Raw genomic sequence first — 23,001 nt, 5'->3', positions numbered from 1 at the left:
TGAGAAAGAACGGAACTGGAGGAATCACGCTTCCTGACTTCAAATTACACTACAAATTTACAGTAATAAGAACAGCATGGGGAGGTCCCCTGTAGCTCAGTGGGTTAGGGACCTGGCATTGTCACTGCTGTGGCTCAGGTCACTGCTGTGACACAGGTTTGATCCCTGGCCTGGAACTTCCACATGCTGTGGGCATGGTCAAAAAGAAACACAAACAAAAAAAACCCCTAAAACCCAGTATGGTACTGGCACAAAAACAGACATATAGATCAACAGAATAGGACAGAGAGCCAAGAAATAAACTTATACACTTAGGGTCAATTTATCTAGGATAAAGGAGGCAAGAATACATAATGGAGAAAAGACAGTCTCTTCAATAAGTAGTGCTGGTAAAACTGGACAGCTACATGTAAAAGAATGAAATGAGAACAATCTAATACCATTTATAAAAATAAACTCAAAATGGATTAAAGACCTAAATGTAAGATGGGATACCATCAAGCTCCTAGAGGAAAGCATAGGCAGAACATTCTTTGACATAAATCATAGCAATATTCTTTTGGCTCTGTCTCCAAATAAATGCAAAAATAAACAAATGGGACCTAATTAAACTTAAAAGCTTTTCCACAGTAAAGGAAGCCATCAACAAAACAAAAAGGTAGCCTACTGAATGGGAGAAAATATTTGCAAATTATGTGACTGATAAGTGGTTAATATTCAACATATATAAACAACTCATGAAACTCAACATAAAAAGAAACCCAATTAAAAAGTGGGCAGAAGACCAGAAGGGACATTTTTCCAAAGAGGAGGGATGCTCGACATCACTAAGCATCAAGAAAATGCAAATCAAAACCACAATGAGATATCACCTCACACCTGTTAGAATAGCTGTCATCAAAAAACAAAGCAAAACAAAACACACACACACAAACAACAAATGATGGAGAGAATGTGGAGAAGGAAACTTCACACACTGTTGGTGTAATTGTAAACTGGTGCAGTCACTGGTGAAAACAGTATGGAAGTTTCTCAAAAAGCTAAAAAGAGAACAACCACATAACCCAGCAATTTCACTCTTCGGTATATATCCAAAAAACCCAAAAACATTAATTTGAAAAGATACATGCACTCCAATGTTCACAGCAGCATTATTTACAATTTCCAAGATATGGAAACAAGCTAATTGTTCATCAACAGATGAATGGATAAAGAGATGTGGCATGTGTGTGAGTGGGTGATAGGGATCACATTCACCATCACTTTCTTGATGTGATGGTGAATGGGATTGTTTCCTTAATTTCTCTTTCAGATAGTACACACACACACAATACATACATACACTAACATACATACATACAGTGGAATACTACTCAGACATAAAAAAGAATGAAAATTTTGCATTTGCAGCAACATGATGGTAAGTTAAATAACTCAGACAGAGAAAGACAAATACTGCATGATATCACTTATATGTGAACCGAAAAAAATACAACAAAGTAGTCAATATCGCAAAAATAAGCAGACTCATGGATACAGAGAACACCCTAGTGGTTACTAGTGAGAAGAGGAAAAGGGGCAAGGGAAATATACTGTTAGATGATTAAGAGGTACAAACTATTAGGTATAAAATAAGCTATAAACATATATTGTACAACATGGGCAATATAGGCAATATTTTATATTAACTGTAAATAGAATATAACTTTTAAAAATTATGAATCACTATTACACACCTGTGAAATATAATATTACACATCAACTATAGTCCAATTAAAAAATTAAAACAGCAAAAAAATACATAGATATAAATTTTAAGTCAACCATACTTCAATAAAAGAGATACAACAGGATTAGGTAACATTTAAATTATATAAAACAATAATTATTCAAGATAATTAGAGGCCACCAAACAAGAAATATTTACTAGTCAAAGTAGAAGACAAGATGGTTTTGAGGTTGCATTTTAGTCATATTTATTGCACTTATTTCTCCACAATTTCATTTTAGAATAAAAAATAAAAATCTATCAGTTTTAACATTAAAAGATCACACATTCCACAAGAGTCAATTTCCAAGCTCTGAGTTAGTTTTCTTAAAGGTAAGAGGTATTTATTCCCTACCAGCTGCATAGGATCAGCAGTTTCCAGAGTGAGGGTAACCATATGTCATGGTTTGACTGAACAGTCTCAATTTATGGTTATTGTTCTGGCATTCCAGTTTAGATGATGATTAACATGGTCAAGCTACCTATGCATTACAGGATCCAACAAAGCTTTCCCAGCTCTATTGAATGCAACAGGGTTTCATGGTTCTTCATTTTAAACAGCTATCCTCCAGTTAACAGAATTCAGCAACACTAAACCAGCCTTACGACAAATACTAAAGGAACTTCTCTAGGAAGAAAAGAAAAGACAGCCACAGGAAACAAAAATTCCACAAATGACAAGGCTCACCAGTAAAGGTAAATATACTGCAAAGATACGAAATCATCCATGCACAATTACACCACCAAAATCAGAAATCATCAGAAGAGGTGGGTACAAATGCAGGACACTGGAGATGAACTTGCAATTAAGAGAACAACAACTTAAAACAATCTCATATACATATAGATTCATATCAAAACTTCAGAATAACTGAAAACCAAAAATCTACAATTGATACACAGACAAGTAAGAAAAATCAACTCAAACACAACACTAAAGATAGTCATCAAACCAGAAGAGGAGAGAACAAGAAAAGAAGGGAAGAAAAAAGAGCAACAAAAACAAATCCAAAGCAATTAATAAAATGGCAATAAGAACATACATATCAATAATTACCTTAAATGTTAATGGACTCAACGCCCCCAACCCAAAGACACAGACTGGCAGAATGGATAAAAAAACAAGACCCATATATATGCTGTCTTCAAGAGACCCACTTCACTTCTAGGGACACATACAAATTGCAAGTGAGAGGATGGAAGAATATATTTCATGCAAACAGGGATCAAAAGAAAGCTGGAGTAGCAATACTCATAACAGACAAAATACACTTTAAAATGAAGATTATTTTAAGGGACAAAGAAGGTCATTACATAATGACCAAAGGATCAATCCAAGAAGAAGATATACCAATTTTAAATATCTACACACCCAACATACGTTCAGCACAATATGTAAGGCACCTGCTAACAACCTTAAAAGGACAAATCGACAATAACACAGTCATAGGGGGGGACTTTAACACCCCACTCACAGCAATGGACAGATCATCCAGACAGAAAATCAATAAGGAAACACGGGCCCTGAATGAAGCATTAAACCAGATGGACTTAATAGACATTTATAGGACATTCCATCCAAAGAAACAGAGTACACATTTTTCTCAAGTGCACATGAAACATTCTCTAAGATTGATCACATCCTGGGCTACAAATTCAACCTCGGTAACTTTAAGAAAATTGAAATCATATCAAGCATCTTTTCTGACCACAATGCTATACGACTGGAAACCAACAACAAGAAAAACACGGCAAAAAACACAAACACTTAGAGACCAACAACATGCTACTAAACAACCAATGCATCACTGAAGAAATCAAAGAGGAAATTAAAAAATACCTAGAAGCAAACGACAATGAAGATATCACACTCCAAAACCTATGGGATGCAGCAAAAGCCATTCGAAGAGGAAAGTTTATAGCAATACAAGTCCACCTCAGAAAACAAGAAAAAGCTCAAATAAACAACCTAACTTTACATCTAAAGCAGCTCAAGAGAGAAGAACAGACAAGACCTAAAGTTAGTAGAAGGAAAGAAATCCTAAAGATCAGAGCAGAAATCAATGAGATAGAAACAAAGAAAACCATAGAAAAGATCAACGAAGTGAAAATCTGGTTCTTTGAAAAGATCAATAAAACTGATAAATCCTTAGCCAGACTTATCAAGCAAAAAAGAGAGAGGATTCAAATCAATAAAATTAGAAATGAAAAAGAAGTAACAACAGACGTCACAGAAATACAAAGGATCATAAGAGACTACTATATGCAACTATATGCCAATCAAATGGAAAACCTAGAAGAAATGGACAAATTCTTAGAAAAGTGCAATCTTCCTAGACTAAACCAAGATGAAATAGAAAAGACGAATGGACCCATCACAAGAACTGAAATTGAAACTGTGATTAAAAAACTTGCAACAAACAAAAGTCCAGGACCAGATGGCTTCACAGGCGAATTCTATCAAACACTTAGAGAAGAGCTAACACCTCTCCTTCTGAAACTATTTCAAAAAACTGCGGAGGAAGGGATACTCCCAAACTCATTCTATGAGGCCGCCATCACCCTGATACCAAAACCAGACAAAGAGACCACAAAAAAAGAAAACTACAGGCCAATTTCACTGATGAACATAGATGCAAAAATCCTCAACAAAATACTAGCAAACCAAATCCAACAATACATTAAAAGGATTGGCCATCATGATCAAGTGGGATTTATCCCAGGGATGCAAGGGTTCTTCAATATCCACAAATCCATCAGTGTGATACACCACATTAACACACTGAAGAATAAAAACCCTATGATCCTCTCAAGAGACGCGGAAAAAGCCTTTGACAAAATCCAACACCCATTTCTGATAAAAACCCTTCAGAAAGTGGGCACAGAGGGAACCTACCTCAACATGATAAAGGCCATATATGACAACCCACAGCTAACATCATTCTCAATGGTGAAAAGCTGGAAGAACTCCCGCTGAGATCAGGAACAAGACAAGGATGTCCACTCTTGCCACTACTCTTCAACATAGTTCTGGAAGACCTAGCCACAGCAATCAGAGAAGTGAAAGAGATAAAAGGGATCTGAATTGGAAAGGAAGAAGTAAAACTATCACTATTTGCAGATGACATGATACTATACCTCAAGAATCGTAAAGACTCTACCAGAAAACTGTTAGAGCTCATCCATGAATTTGACAAAGTCACGGGATACAAAATTAATACACAGAAATCGATGGCATTCTATACACTAACAATGAAAGAGCAGAAAGAGAAATTAGGGAAGCAATCCCGTTTACCATTGCTTCCAAAAGAATAAAATACCTAGGAATAAACCTACCTAAAGAGACAAAAGACCTGTGCTCTGAAAACTACAAGCCACTGATGAAAGAAATCAAAGATGACACAAATAGATGCAAAGATATACCATGCTCGTGGATTGGAAGAGTTAATATTATCAAAATGACTATACTACCCAAGGCGATCTACATATTCAATGCAATCCCTATCAAATTACCAAGGAACACTTTTCACAGAACTCGAACAAAATATTTTAAAGTTTTTTTGGTAGCACAAAAGACCCAGAATAGCCACATCCTGAAAAAGAAAAATGGAGCTGGAGGAATCAGGCTCCCGGGCTTCAGACTCTACTACAAAGCAACAATCATCAAAACTGTATGGTACTGTCACAAAGACAGACACATAGATCAGTGGAACAGGATAGAAAGCCCAGAATTAAACACATGCACTTACAGCCAACTAATCTATGACAAAGGAGGCAAGAATATACAGTGGAGAAAAGACAGCCTGTTCAGTAAGTGGTGCTGGGAAAACTGGACAGCCACATGGAACAGAATGAAATTAGAACACTCCCTAACACCATACACAAAAATCAACTCCAAATGGATTCAAGACCTAGATATAAGACCAGACACTATAAAACTCTTAGAGGAAAACACCGACCAAACACTCTCTGACATAAACGACAGCAACATCTTCTCACATCCACCTCTTAGAGTAATGACAGTAAAAACAAAAATAAACAAATGAGGCCTAATTAAAAGTTTCTGCACAGCAAAGGAAACCCTAAACAAAACAAAAAGAAAACCCACAGAATGGGAGAAAATCTTTACAAGTGAATCAACTGACAAGGGATTCACCTCCAAAATTTATAAACACCTTCTGCTGCTCCATACCAAGAAAACAAACAACCCCATCAATAAATGGGCAGAAGATCTAAACAGACAGTTCTCCAAAGAAGACATACAGATGGCCAAGAAACACATGAAAAGATGTTCAGCGTCATTCATTATTAGGGAAATGCAAATCAAAACTACTCTGAGTTACCACCTTACACTAGCCAGAATGGCCATCATCCAAAAGTCTACAAACGACAAGTGCTGGAAAGGGTGTGGAGAAAAGGGAACACTAGTACACTGTTGGTGGGATTGTAAATTGGTGCAACCACTGTGGAAAGCAGTATGGAGATGCCTCAGAAAACTAAAAATAGAACTACCATTTGATCTAGCAGTCCTACTCCTGGACATCTATCCAGAGAAAACCATGATTTGCAAAGATACATGTACTCCAATGTTCATTGAAGCACTATTTGCAATAGCCAAGACATGGAAACAACCTAAATGTCCATCGACAGAGGAGTGGATCCAGAAGATGTGGTACATATACACAATGGAATATTACTCAGCCATTAAAAGGAATGAAATACCGGCATTTTTAGCAACATGGATGGACCTAGAAACTATCATGCTAAGTGAAGTCAGCCATACAATGAGACACCAACATTCAATGCTTTCACTGACATGTGGAATCTGAAAAAAGGACAGACTGAACTTCTTTGCAGAACAGATGCTGACTCAGAGACACTGAAAAACTTATGGTCTCTGGAGGAGACAGTTTGGGGGGTGGGGGGATGTGCTTGGGTTATGGGATGGAAATCCTGTGAAATTGGATTGTTATGATCATTATACAACTACAAATGTGACAAATTCATTTGAGTAATTTAAAATAGATAGATAGATAGATAAAGAAATAAATAAATAGAGTTTTCAAACACTTAAAAAAAAGTAACCTAAAATGAAGCAAAAAAATACTGTGCTCTGTGCTTAACAGTCTGGATATTTATTATATTTAGCAATATTCGACATAAAGCTATTAAGGGCAACTCTATAAAACCTAGCATAGCCAGCTAAAACAACATATTTCATGTCACATCATTCATTATTCTTAGTCTAAACTCCAAAAAAAAAAAAAAACCCTAAGAATAACAGTCTTTCCCTGACTCACTGAGTAGATTCTAAACACTCTTGTCTTTGATTCCACTGTCTGGTCCACGTGTAATATTTTTTCCTCTTATTCCCATGTTAAAATGCAACCCAACTGTCTTTCTTAATGTTATTCTCAGTACAGCCAGAAACAACTTTTCCTCTTGTTTTATGAAGCATCTTATTAACTTTTTACAGAACGCACTTTCTGTGTTATCCTCTACTTATTTTTATATGTCTTGTCTGCCTCACTAGATGCTAATTCATGGAGGGCAATGACCACATAGTTGTTATCTTTATATTCCCCATATTATCTAGCACAGAGTCTTACAGAACATGGAGAGTTACTCCATATTTCCCTATTTGAACTGTACCAAATCGAAATAACCTTCCCCCTGAAGTTAGGAAACTTATCAATTACCATTTCTAGAAAAAAAAAAAAGCCATTTAAGTGGATTTATTTGATATACATTCTCTCATCTTCTTCTGCTTTTAAAGTCCTATATTCCCTATCATCCTCAGTCTGCTCTTCCCCATCAACTATTCTTCCACTTTTCCACTTTCCATTATCATTCTTAACTATGACTTATTAGCCAGTTGAAAGGAGGCTGGCAAGAGCAGTAACTCACAGTAACCCTATCACAACTCTTCATCATGATTTTTCCAATAAGTAACAGAAACTAACTGAGACTGCTTTATTATGTCTTCATAGAGACTAGAGATTTTCTTTTAAATATTTTTCCTCAAACCGTGTTTCTACTTTCTGAGATTCATCAAATATATAAAGATTCTATCAAATTCATCAGCAGCAATGAAATGTGCAGTATAAAAACAACTTATATAAAACGTTATCACTTCATGTTCTTCAGGGTGATAAATTATTGGCTTTCCAGCATTTTCAAAGCCTATACTTCACTATGTTTCTACAGAAAAACTATGGTAGTATGCCACACTCTACCATAATCTTAATAGGAATATAAGAGTATCAAGGTTTGTTTCTATTTATACACAGTTCATAAGCTGGTTAAGTTCCTATTACAGTTGAAGATAATTATTAATACATTTTCTTATACATTCTCAAATACTCATAATACTGACCATATATATTTATAATGTAAAGGGATAGATGATCAAGAAACTATCCATGTTTGCTAAGCATCAAGTAAATAAACAAATGTCTAATTTTCTCTTGAGATATTAAAAACACATATATTTTAAAATATAAATAATCACTATAGATATTAAAAATAGATTTTTGGAAACTTCTGGCCTTTAGTCACTACATTTATTACTCAATTCTTGCTAATTCATCTGGGTCTGCAATTTGGAAGTACTTAAAATAGTAATGAAGCAGAGAAATGCATGCTTCTAGGTAATTCTTTTTTTCTGTGGCAATCAAAGCCAAAATTTTACATATTAAGCTGTGTATAATAAAAAAAATAGCCTCATGTACATTGAATTTGAATCCTCAATGATTCAAGTCAATGACTGAAAAGAAACACTGACAGTTTATTATCACTGGATAGCAACCTCCGACATAATTTACTGCTACATTAATATATCTGGCTCAGGCTTTCTATTTCTTGACTGGCTTGTGAACAGATCTGCGAATTAATCAAATGTTAATCAGACTCACTCACTAGTAATAACTAAAAAATTGTATTTGATGAATCAGCCAACTCAATTATTTATGTGCATGCAAATGCAAACAGATAAAGCGATTGAGCAAAAATGAAAGGTAAAAAATTCTTAAGTCAGTTGTTTTAGGTACTGAGATCATGCCTCTGAATGATGATAACTGACTTAAAAATAAAAGCTGGTTCCTCACAATCTAGAAATTTAATTGCTGTTGCTCAGAAGGGAAAAAAGTGGGTTTGTATACTAGACTTGGTCTTCAAAATTTTCAATTTAAAAGTTTTGATTTTTTTTTTTCCTTTTCTAGGGCTGCTTCCCGTGGCATATAGAGGTTCTCAGGCTAGGGGTCAAATCAGAGTTGTAGCCGCTGGCCTACGCCACAGCCCCAGCAATGCAGGATCCAAGCCGCATCTTTGACCTACACAGCAGCTCAGGGCAACGCCGGATCGTTAACCCACTGAGCAAGGGCAGGGATCAAACCCGCAACCTCATGGTTCCTAATCAGATTCGCTAACCACTGTGCCATGATGGGAACCCCTAAAAGTTTTGATTTTGACAGCATCCAAAATCATCAATCTTTGACAACATTTAAAGATTTAAATATTTTCTATTTAAAATTAGTTTCAAAGATAAGAGTGTGATATTGTAAGCAAAGAAACAAAGGAATTTTATGACACTGAATTTAAAATAGCTCTTTTTACCATTTATGTATGTGAACGGATAAGAGATTAGAAAAAGAGTAATATTTTTTAATGTTTTACCTTGTTTCAACTGAGCTTCCATTTTAGGCAATTGAGGTCTGTGATAAAGATAATACTAAATTTAAATATACCAAACATGCACAAAAAATGCTTACACTAAATCATTTAGAAAAATATCATTCAAAGCAGCTTTTTTAAAATGTGACTAATTTGTGAGACTATGTGTCAAAAAAGCTTAAGAAATTAGCATATTTGGTATTGGAAGAGACACTGTAGAAGTGAAACTGCTACCAAAATTATATTTCTAATTGAGAGTAAAGAGAAGTTGTATACTTACAGTAAACAAAAATTATTTAAACATACATTAAATAATTATTTAATCTTTTTAATGTTCTTTTTGAAGCATTTATACTTCAAATGCCATCAGCATACCAATATAGTAGTACTAACACACAGTATACTAATATAGTAGTACTTTTAATTTACAAATTTTTAAAGTATATTGAGAATGCATGTTCAAAATACATTTAAATGAGGTGTGTCATCAAAAATATCAAGAAACTCGGAGTTTCCACTGTGGCACAATGGGTTAATAATCTGGCTTGTCTCTGTGATGGCAAGGGTTTGTCCCCGGCCTGGTGCAGCAGGTTAAAGATCCAGAGTTGCTGCAGCTGTGGCACAGGCCACAGCTGTGGCTTGGATTTGATCCCTGGTCCAGGGAATTTCCATATGTAGTGGATGAGACCAAAAAAGAAAAAAAAAATCAAGCAGCTAGTGATCTCAAGACTGTGATTTTATTAATACCTTACCTCCTGAGAAGATAACAGATTCCTTACTAGAGAATAAATGTTAATTCTAGATTTTATCCCAGGCCTGAATTTTACCTCAGATTCATCTGTACAGAGATTAGCAGGCTTTACCTATCTACAGCAAACATTTCTAGGTGTTCACCAAACAAATTTTCTTTTCTTCTTAGGTACATTACTAGTCTACTTTCTAAGTCCCTCCTGCAGTTAAATGTGGTAAATGAAATATAAGCAATTAATATATAACAAAGGAGTCAAGAATATACAATGAGGATAAGAAGCTTCTTCAATAAATGGTATTGAGAAAACTGGACAGCCACACACAAAAGAGAAAAACCAGACTACTTTCTCATATCATATAAGAAATGAACCTGGCAGTTCCCTCTGTGGTGCAGCCAGTTAAGAATCCAATGCAGTGGCTTGGGTCGCTGCACAGGCACAGGTTCAATCCCCAGCCTGGAGCAGTGGGTTAAAGGATACCATATTGCCACAGCTGTGGTGCAGGTGAGAGGTGCAGCTGGATTCAATCCCTGGCTCAAGAACTTCCATATGCCATGGGTATGGCCATAAAATAAAGATACAAACAAACAAATCAACATGGCCTAAAGCTTTAAATGTTAAGACCTGAAACCATGAATTTCCTAGAAAAAAACAGGTGGCACACTCTTTGACATTGGTCTTAGCCATTTTCTTTTTTATATATGTCTCCTCAGGCAAAAGAAACTAAAGTAAAAATTAAAAAATGGTCTGTATGTCTCTTTTTTGTACTAATACCACACTACAGAAAAGAGAACCCAGAAATAAACCCAGACATCACTGGTCAATTAATCTTTGACAAGGGGGGTAAGAATACCAAATAAGAAAATGACAGTCTCTTCAGCAAATGGTACTGGGAAAACTGGACAGGTGCAGGTAAATCAATGAAACTAGAACACATCCTCACACCATGCATAAAAATAAACTCGAAATGGCTTAAAGACTTAAATGTAAGACAAGACACCATAAAACGCCAATGAGAGAACATAGGCAAAACATTCTCTGGCATCAACTGTACAAATGTTTTCTTAGGTCAGTCTCCCAAGGCAACAGAAATAAAAACAAAAATAAACCAATAGGACCTAATCAAATTTACAAGCTTTTGCACAGCAAAGGAAACCATTAAAAAAAAAAAAAAAGACAACCTATGGAATGGGAGAAAATGGTTTAAAATGATGCAACCAAAAAGGGCTTAATCTCTAAAATTAAGAGAGATAACTTATACAACTCAACAGCAAAAAAAAAAAAAAAAAAAAACCAACCAAACAACCAATCCAATAGAAAAATGGGCAGAAGACTTAAATAGACATCTCTCCAAAGAAGATATACAGATTGCCAACAGTCACAGGAAAAAATGCTTAAAGTCACTAATTATTGGAGAAATGCAAATCAAAACTACAATGAGGTACTACCTCACACTGGTTAGAATGGCCATCATTAATAAGCCAACAAATAAATGCTGGAGAGGGTGTGGAGAAAAAGCTGCCCTCCTTCACTGTTGGTGGGAATGTAAATTGGTACAACCACTATGGAAAACAGTATGAAGGTACCTCAGAAAACTAAATATAGACCTACCATATACTCCAGCAATCCACTCCTGGGCATATATGCAGACAAAACTTTCCTTGAAAAAGATACATGCAACCCTATGTTCAATGCAACACTCTTCACAATAGCCAAGGCATGGAAACAAACTACATGTCCATTGGCAGATAAATGAATTAAGATGACATGGTATGTGTACACAATGGAATACTACTCAGCCATAAAAAAGAACAAAATAATTCCATTTGCAGCAACATGGATGGAACTAGAGACTCTCATACTAAGTGAAGTCAGAAAGACAAGACACACATCATATGATATCACTTTTATCTGGGATCTAATATATGTCACAAATGAACCTATCTACAGAAAAGAAACAAAGTCATGGACATGGAGAACAGACCTGTGGCTTCTGTGGGGGAGGGGGAAGGAGTGGGATGGACTGGGAGTTTGAGGTTAGTACCTGCAAACTATTGCCTTTGGAATGGATATGCAATGAGATCTTGTATAGCACAGGGAATGATATCTAGTCATTTGTGATGGAACATGATGGAGGATAATGTGAGAAAAAGAAAATGTATATATATTTACATGTATGATTGGGTCACTTTTCTGTACCACAGAAATTGACAGAACACTATAAATCAACTATGATAAAAAATCTTAGTAAATAAATAAATAGGACTACATCAAACTAAAAAGCTTTTGCAAATAAACAACAAAATGGAAGAAGAAACCACAAATGATGTATTTGATAAGAGGTTAATATCTAAAATATAAAAGGAACTCATACAACTCAACATCAAAAAAAGCAAACAATGCAATTTTAAAAATTGGCAGAAGACATGAATAGACATTTTTCCAAAAGAGACTTACAGATGGCCAACAGGTACATGAAAAGGTGCCAACATCACTTCTTATCGGAGACATGCAAATCAAAACCTATAATCTTACAGCTGTCAGAAAGGCTATTACTCAAAAAATAACAAATAAAAAGTATTGGCAGGGTGTAGAGAAAAGAGAACACTTGTGCACTGTTGCTGAAAGTGTAAATTGGTGAAGCCAGTATGAAAAAAAGTATGAAGTTTCCTCAAAAAAGTAAAAAAGGAACTATCATACAGTTCATCAATTCCACTCCTTGATATACATGTGAAAAAAATGAAAACATTTATTCAGAAAGATACATATACCCCAATGTTCCCATGAATGTTATTTATAATAGTTAAGATATGGAAGCAACTTGTGTCCATCAACAGACGGATGGGTAAAGAAGATATGGTATACTACCTAGTCATTAAAAAAAAAATAATGAAATGTTGTCATTTGAAATAACATGCATGGATGTAGAGGGAATTAGGCTAAGTGAAATAGTCAAATACTGTATATCACTTATACGTGGTATCTAAATAAAACAAGCGAATATAAAAAAACAGACAGACATAGAGAACAAACTAGTGATTATCGGTGGGGGGAAGGAAAGAGAAGGGGCCAAATAAAGATGGGCAATTAAGAGGTACAAGCTACTATATATAAAACAAATAAGCTACAAAGATATATTGAAAAGCACACGGAATGTAGTCAATATTTTATAATGATTATATATGTGAGTATAACCTTTAAAAACTGTCAATCACTATGTGGTACCACTATGTACCACTATGTGGTATATCTGAAACACATAATATTGTATATCAACTATACCTCAATTTTAAAAATGTTTTTTAAAAATCAGAATTAAGGAGTTTCCGTCATGGCTCAGCAGTAAGACACCTGATTAGTATCCATGAGGACATGGGTTCAGTCCTTGGCGTTGAACAGTGGGTTAAGCATCTGGTGTTGCCATGAGCTGCAGTGTAAGTCACAGATGCAGCCTGGATCTGGCTTTGCTGTGGTTGTGGCATAGGCCAGTAGCTATAGCTCTGATTTGACCCCTAGCCTGGGAACTTTAATATGCCACAGGTATGGCCCTAAGAAGACAAAAAAATAAAAAATAAAAAAACTACCATATAATTCAGCAATTCCACTTCTGGGTATTTTTCCAAAGAAAACAAAAACATTAATTCAAAAAGAAATGTGCACCCCTATGTTTACTGGAACATCATTCACAAATGCCATGAAATGAAAGCAACCTAGTCCATCAACAGATGAATGGACTAAAAAGGTGTGGTGTATATTATACACCACTCACAATGGAATATTACTCAGCCATAAAAAACAATGAAATCATGCCATCTGTGGCAACATGAATGGGCCACTTAGGCTAAGTGAAATAAGTCAGGCTGAGAAAAACAAATACCCCTATGATTTTACTTATATGTGGAATTTAAAAAGCAAAATAGAAACCAAAAAGAAAACAAAAAGACAACTTTCAGAATGGGAGAAAATAGTTTCAAATGATACAACCGACAAGGGCTTAATCTCTAGAATATATAAACAACTTATACAACCCAACAGCAAAAAAGCCAATCAAGCAATGGAAAAATGGGCAAAAGACCTGAATAGACTGTTCTCCAAGGAAGATATACAGATGGCCAACAAACACATGAAAAAATGCTCAACATCGTTGAGTATAAGAGAAATGCAAATCAAAACGACCATGAGATACCACCTCACACCAGTCAGAATGGCCATCATTCATAAATCCACAAATAACAAGTGCTGGAGGGGCTGTGGAGAAAAGGGAACCCTCCTACACTGTTGGTGGGAATGTAAACTGGTACAGCCACTATGGAGAACAGTTTGGAGATACCTTAGAAATCTATACATAGAACTTCCATATGACCCCACAATCCCACTCTTGGGCATCTATCCGGACAAAACTCTACTTAAAAGAGACACGTGCACCCGCATGTTCATTGCAGCACTATTCACAATAGCCAGGACATGGAAACAACCCACATGTCCATCGACAGATGATTGGATTCGGAAGAAGTGGTATATATACACAATGGAATACTACTCAGCCATAAAACAGAATGACATAATGCCATTTGCAGCAACATGGATGGAGCTAGAGAATCTCACACTGAGTGAAATGAGCCAGAAAGACAAAGACAAATACCATATGATATCACTTGTAACTGGAATCTAATAGCCAGCATAAATGAATATCTCCTTAGAAAAGAAAATCATGGACTTGGAGAAGAGACTTGTGGCTGCCTGATGGGAGGGGGAGGGAGTGGGAGGGATCGGGAGCTTGGGCTTATCAGACACAACTTAGAATAGATTTACAAGGAGATCTTGCTGAGTAGCACTGAGAACTTTGTCTAGATACTCATGTTGCAACAGAACAAAGGATGGGGAAAAATGTAAATGTAATATATACATGTAAGGATGACTTGATCCCCTTGCTGTACAGTGGGAAAATAAAATAAAAAATAAAAAATAAATAATTTTAAAAAAGCAAAATAAAGGAACAAACAAAAAAATTCATGGATACAGAAAACAGAGTTCTCAACATGCAGAAAAACATTCTTTTTTCTTTTTTTAACTTTGTATTTATATGAAATGATGATCACTAAACTTATTGTGATGATCATTTCTTGACGTATAAGTCAAATCATTATGCTGTACACCTTAGACACATACAGTGTTATATGTCAATTATATCTCAACAATACTGGAAGAAAAAAGTGAAAATTATCTAGACTTTATGAGAGGGACATTCATTTCCTGATTTTAAAGTGTTGGTATGAAGGGCAAGGGGCTGCTGGAATGCTCTCTGGGGATGTAGGCTGATGGGAGCCATCCTGCTTCTCTCCTTCTGCCTTGCTAATGCTAGCAGGTACCACCTCTTCTCTTCTCCTTTCCCAGAGTAGCGAACCTAATGCTCCAGCAGGTGAGGGCCACCTTCTCCACTCTCCTTCGGCCTTGCTAAAGCCATCAAGTGCCATCTTTTTTCATTTCTTTTCTTTTCATCTTTCATTCCTTTTTTAATTTTCTCTTTTCCTTATTTTGGTCAGTGACTTTTTTTTTTGGTCTTTTTAGGGCCACACCCACCTGCAACATATGGAGGTTCACAGGCTAGGGATCAAATGGGAGCTGTAGCCACTGGCCTACACCGTAGCCACAGCAATGCAGGATTCGAGCCTCATCTGTGACCTACACCACAGCTCATGGCAACGCCGGTTCCTTAACCCACTGAGCGAGGCCAGGGATCGAACTTCTGTCCTCATGGATACTAGTCATATTTGTTTCCACCGAGCCACAATGGGAACTCCGATTTATGATATCTTTACACTCCCAATCTGCCTTGCTTCAGCCAGTGGACATGATCTTTCCACTCTCCTGCCATGAGTCAGAGTGCTAGGATCTCCTAGAAGGGAGCTTTTAGAACACATCAAAGGTCCCAGTTTTTATATCTAGTGACCCATTCTTTGACGCTATAACCAGGGGATGACCTTGATCGCTTACATCTGGAGACCAGGAAGCTTATGTTTCTTGGGTTCCATTGCACTATAATAATCAGAGATGAAGTTCTTGGCTGACTTCCACTCCCCAAACACTGCACAACTAGCAGACTGAAACATACTCCCAGTCTTTCTGAGAAAGAGGCCTGTTTCTTTAGCTAGGAGCTTAGAGCTAAGAGGCAGGTTTCTAGTTTGGCACACTTATAGGAACCTAAGGAGTTAAGCTCAGGGAATGGAGGTCAATGGACACAACCTCTTAACTCTCCATCTGCTTCATTCTAACTTGCTGATATCTTCAAAGATAGCTTATGCCCTTCTCTAGTGCCCTGATTTTAACAGCTGATGTCAGGGGACACCTCTACATTGCTTCATTCTGGTGGCCATTGGGGCTCATCCTCATGGGTTCCACAGAACTATAACCAGCAAAGAAAGAGTTTTTAAGGAGTTATCATCCCCAGGGCACAGCAAAAGGCCACAGACCCAGGAGACGGATATTTCTGTGAAAGAGGCCTATTAGCTTATCACAGCTGCAACCTAAGGGGCACAGGTTTTAATAAAACACACGTCTAAGGGCTGAATACAAATGTTCCTGAGACCTCAGCAGGCATTATATTCACATTCTCCCTCTATCCACTCCAGAGTGGCAGCCTCTCTAAAAGGGAAGCTCTTATATGTGTCTGGTATGCCAACTTTTATGTCTTCTTTCCCGTTTTTTTTTTTTGTTTTTTTTTTTAAGTCATCATCAAGGAGATACCTCCTGATCACTTGGTTCTGATAGCTGGGACTACTTACCCACAAGACTGAATCAGAAAGACAGTTCTTAGCGGGCTACCACTCCCAGGGCACTGCACAGCCAGCAGACTGAAACATACCCACAGTCTTTCTATGAAAGAGATGTACTTGCTAGAACAAAAAGTTTGGCCTTAAGTAGAGGTTTCAACTTTGATACACATCTTGAAGTTACAGAGCTGCTATCAGGGTATGGAAGCTAGGGGATGCCAACTTTACCCTCTTTCTCTCTGCTTCACTACAGCTCACTGGTATCTCCCACTAAGAAGCCTGTATACACATCTGGAGTCCCAATTTTTGTGACTGCTACCCGGGGGACATTTCCAGTTTGTCTAGTTCTGAGGGACATCAGGGCTTACACCTGCAGTTCCATAGGACTGTACATATATATTTGCATTCTTTAAACACTCTCTTAGGGGAGGATCTCACTTAAAATTTGCCTGAATCCAGGAAATGAATGAGATTCTCCCTCTAAAACACTGATTAGTCTAGGAACAGTCTCAACTGCTGAAGAGATAGTAAAACTAATCCTGCATGTTGTACAACCACAAAGGACTGCAAGACCACACCACAGCCACAGCAACGTGGGATCCGAGCCATGTCTGTGACCTACACCATAGCTCATGGCAACACTGGATACATAACCCACTGGATCAGAGATTGAACCCATATCCTCATGGATACTAGTCAGGTTCGTAACCTGCTGAGCCACAAAGGGAGCTCCCCCTTTTATTTAAAATGGCTGAACCATAGCATATGGAAGTTCCCAGGCCCAGTAATTAAACCACACACATGTGGTCAATCAATTTACAATGAAGGAGCAAGAATATACAATGAAGATAGTGTCTTTAATAAATGGTGTTAGGAAACTGGAAAACCACATGCAAAGAATGAAACTTGACCACTTTCTTACACTATACACAAAGAGTAACTCAAAATGAATTAAAAACTTGAGTGTAAGACAGAAAATTATAAAACTTCTAAAAGAAACACAGACAATACGCTACTTAACATAGGTCTTATTTAATTTGGGGATTTGACACCAAAAGCGAGGCATCAGATCCAGGAAGTCTGGAGAAATAAAAATAAAATGAACTTAAAGAACCTTACACAAAGATATGTTATAATCAAAATGTTAAAACTTAAAGACAAGGAGAAAATAAACAAATAAGGACAGGAAAAAAAAAAAACTTGTTATGTATAAGACAATCTCCAAAAAAGACTCAGCATATTTTTCAACAGAATTGTCACAGGCCAGAATGGAGAAGTATAATATATTCAAAGTGCTAAAAGAAAAAAATTTCCTTCTAATATCCTCCCTACCTGGCAAAATTTTCATTCATAATTGAAATAAAGATAAAGAGATTTCCAGACAAGCAAAAGCTCAAGGAGCCCATAACCACTAAACAAGACTTATTAACTTTTTTAAGCTAAAAAGAAAGTAACAAGAAATAAGAAAACAAGTTAAAGCATAAATCTCACTGGCAAAGGGAAATATATAGTCAAGGTAGTGGATGCACCTTTTATAAAGCTAGTATAAACATAAAAACTCAAAAGTTGTAAATATAACTGCAACCACAATAATTAAAGGATACACAAGATAAAAAGACCTAAAATGTGACATCAGAAACTTGAAACATAGTGAGGGGAGAGTAAAAAATGTAGAGCTTTAGAACACATTTAAATCGAAGTTGCTATCAACTTAAAATAGACTGTTATAAACTTGTTACATGAGAGCCTCAAGTTACCCACCATGCAAAAACCTATAGAAGATACACAAAAATGATTGAAACATGAATCTAAGCATACCACTAATGAAAGTCATCAAACCACAAAGGAAGAGCAAGAGAAGAAACAAGGAACAGTACTATAAAATATCCAAAAAACAATTACAAAACAATTAGCAAAATGGCAATAAATGTACACCTATAATCACTTTAAATGTAAACAAACTGAAATATGCCAACCAAAAAACATAGAATGACTGAATATATTTTTTTAAAAACACACACACACATTAATATGCTGCTTACAACAGACTCACTTCAAACCTAAAGACACAAGCGAGGCGTCAAAAACAAAAATAAACAAGTGGGACTATACCTAACTAAAAAGCTTTTGCACAGCAAAGGCAACTATCAACACAATGAAATGGTAACCTACTAAATGTGAGAAAGTACTGAAAAATCATGTATCTAATAAGAGATTAATACCCAAAATACATAAAGAACTCATATAACTCAATTGCAAAAAAACCAGAATCGATCTAAGTGAAAAATGAGTAGAAGATATGAATAGACATTTTTCTAAGGAAGACATATATATATATATATATATATATGGCCAATAGATACATGAAAAGATGTTCAACATCACTAATCACCAGGGAAATGCAAATAAAAGCCACAATGAGATATTACTTCACATCTGTCAGAATTGCTATTAGCAAAAAGACAAGAAATAAAAAGTGTTGGCAAGAATGTAGATAAAAGGGAAACCCGTGTGCACTGTTGGTGGGAATGTAAACTGGTGTGTCTACTATGGAAAAGAGTATGGAGGTTTGTCAAAAAATTAAAAACTAGAACTACCACACGATCCAGCCACCCCACTTCTGCATATTTTTCCAAAGTAAATAACAATACTAACTTAGGAAGACATTTGCACTCCGTGTTCACTACAGCATTGCTTACATTAGCCAAGATGTGGAAACAGCCTATGCATCCATTGAAGGGTGAATGGATAAAGAAAATATTACACACACACACACACACACACACACACACACACACACACACACACACACACACACACCAGAATATTATTCAGTCATAATAAATTATGAAACCTTGCCATTTTTGACAATATGGATGGACTTCAGAGTGTTATGCTAAGTGAAAAAAGTCAGATGGAGGAAGAAATACCATATGATCTCACTATATGTGGAGTCTAAAACAAAACAAAACAAAAACTAAGCTCATAGATACAGAGAAGAGATTGGGGTGTGCCAGAGGCAGGGGTTGATCGGTGGGCAAAATGGGTGAAGTGAGTCAAAAGGGACAAATATCCACTCATAAAACAAGTCTAGAAGAAATAATGTACAGCATAGTGACTAAAGTAAATAATATTGAACAGCATATTTGAAAGTTGCTAAGAGAGTAAATCTTAAAAGTTCTTATTATGAGAAAAAAGGTTTATAATTATGTATAGTGATGGATGTTTAGACTTATTGTGGTGATCCAGTTACAATATATACAAATATTGAATCATCATGTTGTATATCTGAAAATAATATATGTCACTTACACTTTAATAAAATTTATCAAGAGAAAACATTATTTTATATCTGACAAGTCTGTATTGGATCAACTGTCCTGAACAAAAATGCAAATATCTGGAGTACAAAAAGCCCACAAAAGTCAATATATACTTAATTTATAGATTCAAATTCAAGATAATGAATTGATATATCCAAACAGCAAAGGCAAAATTTCAAGCAAAAATAAAAAGCACAGAGATTTTTTAAAGTAATATACAAATGAAGTAAATAATAACGTGAAAGGATAAAGTTCTTACAATACATAAGTTTCATTTTCGTACATGAAGTTTCTTACAGTATATGAAGTTTCATTTCAATAGTACATGTTTCTATTTTGGTTATTTCCTTACCTGCGGATGTTTTATTTTATCATTTGCTTTTTGTCCACTTGAATCTGCCACTAGTGCTTTTTCTATTTCTTTCTCCAGTGGTATATATTTTGAATCTTCAGCTTCTGTTTTGCCAGTATCAATTTCTGTTGTCTTCATCTTCCCCTCACTTTTAAGTAATACCCTTTCTTGATTTAGAAAATAGCCAAATTGTTGCTTAGCTCTTTCAGCTTCCTGTTTTTTAAAAAAATAATTATTAAGCATTATTTCTGTGACATCTTCCTGCCAACATAACAACTTTGGAGAATCTTCATATATTCATGCCCACACTACTTCTCAATTTTATTTTTAAAGCATTGGAGGAAGCTAAGTTAAACCACTGGTATTATCCATAGTTTAACACACCTATAATTAAAAACTAAGAAGAAAATTCTTCCACTTAAAAGAGCTATTCTTATACCCAAGAGGTTCTTTGGTTATTATTATTATTATTATTTTGCTTTTTAGGGCTGCACCTGTGGCATATGGAGGCCAGGGGTAGAATCTGAACTACATCTGCTAGCCTATACCACAGCAACAGCAACGCCAGATCCAAGCCGCATCTGCGACCTACACCACAGCTCATGACAAAGCCGGATCCCTGACCCACTGAGCAAGACCAGGGATAGAACCCGCAACCTCTTGGTTCCTAGTTGGATTCGTTTTCGCTGCGCCACATTGGGAACTCCTGGTCATTATTTTTTAAGGCTCTAATCATACAGGCACAATAAAAGTAAATTGCATATGTTATAGAAGGTGTCAGAATGTATCCAAAATAATTAGGATCTATAATATCAAATAATAAAAGAAAATTTGAAAAATAATTTATTTCTTCCAGAGTTAAAAATTTTAAATGTTACTATTAATAATATTTATTCAAAATTAACAAGTTATTTCTATGAAAGAATACACAGATCAATAAAAAAGTTCACAATCCACCATAAACAGAAAATTTACTGTTAACATGCTGATGCATATTCTTTTTAATTACTTCTAAATATAGCTAGTGCATATGTGTATATGTATTTCTATATTTTTATGTAGACTGGATCATATTACACATACTCATACAATATGCTCTTTTAATTATATAATGTCATAGACATGTTTCCATGATGATAAATATACATTCAAACCAGAATAGCTAACAGAAATCCATTTGAATAATAAACTTTAAGTAATTTAGCAAATTTCTTAACAATAGACATTTTGGTAATTGTTCACATTTTGCTATTAACATTTTTTTTTACTCTGCATACTTGTAAAAAATTTCTACACACTTTTTTCTTCTTTACTATAAATTTTTAGACATGGAATGTATCATTGAAATAATTACATCTTTCCAACACTTTTGTTATATGTTTTCTTCCAGAAAAGTATCAATCCAAACTGACAAGAGACGTATGTGAAAGATGCTCAGTTCAGCATAAATCCACAGATATTAGATATTTTTATTCCTTAAATTTTTAACAAAATGGTAGGTAAAAATAACTATCTGCTATTTTAAATTCCATTTATTTGGTAACTAGTAAGGTTGAATATATTTGCATTCATTTACTGGCCATGTGTATTTCTCAATTATGACTTGCCTATTTGTGTCCTTTGTCTATTTAGGAGGAAGACTAGCCATATTTCCTATAGATCTGTAAAAGATCTTTATAAGAAACATTTTGTAAAGATTTTCCATTTATCTTTATATCGCATGAATTTTTGAACTATAAAAAACTTTTATATATAGCCAAATATATCAACATATTCCTTTGTGGTATAATGCTTAGCAAGCTTTGCTCTAGCCAAGACCATGTAATTGTTACCCATTGTTTCCTCCAACAAATTCATAGTTCACTTATTACTTTTGGATCTTAAATCAATCTGCGGCTTATTTTGGTATATTACATGAACTAGAAACCCAATTTTTTTTCACAGTAATTTACCTTCGTGACTATTTTATCCTTCTATTAAAACTGAATAACTAAAACTTTAACAAATATTAAATTATTATATTAATTTGAATCTGTTTCAGAACCTTTAATTCAGACCAAATCCAGAACCATATCACTTTACTGTATTTTTATATTTGTACTGATTTTTTTGTCTTTTTGCCATTTCTTGGGCCGCTCCCATGGCATATGGAGGTTCCCAGGTTAGGGGTCGAATCTGAGCTGTAGCCACCAGCCTACGCCAGAGCCACTGCAACGTGGGATCTGAGCCGTGTCTGCAACCTACACCACAGCTCACAGCAATGCCGGATCCTTAACCCATTGAGCAAGGCCAGGGATCGAACCCGCAACCTCATGGTTCTTAGTTGGATTCGTTAACCATTGTGCCATGACAGGAACTCCCTTGTATT

At 35.6% G+C, this 23,001-nt stretch overlaps 1 protein-coding gene across 1 annotated transcript in view; it reads right to left on the bottom strand.

Moving 5' to 3' along the window:
* Nucleotides 1-23,001, bottom strand: part of CCDC7 (coiled-coil domain containing 7) — a 177,120-nt gene that overhangs the window by 25,897 nt on the left and 128,222 nt on the right. The window contains 2 exon segments of the mRNA XM_047754647.1: nt 18,720-18,730; nt 20,634-20,846. Of these exon segments, the coding sequence (XP_047610603.1) occupies nt 18,720-18,730; nt 20,634-20,846 (224 nt within the window).

The sequence above is a fragment of the Phacochoerus africanus genome, chromosome 12 (assembly GCF_016906955.1).
Source record: "Phacochoerus africanus isolate WHEZ1 chromosome 12, ROS_Pafr_v1, whole genome shotgun sequence".
NCBI lineage: Eukaryota > Metazoa > Chordata > Mammalia > Artiodactyla > Suidae > Phacochoerus > Phacochoerus africanus.
Note: the sequence above shows the minus strand (reverse complement) of the source record. Positions and strands in the feature narration are given on the sequence as shown.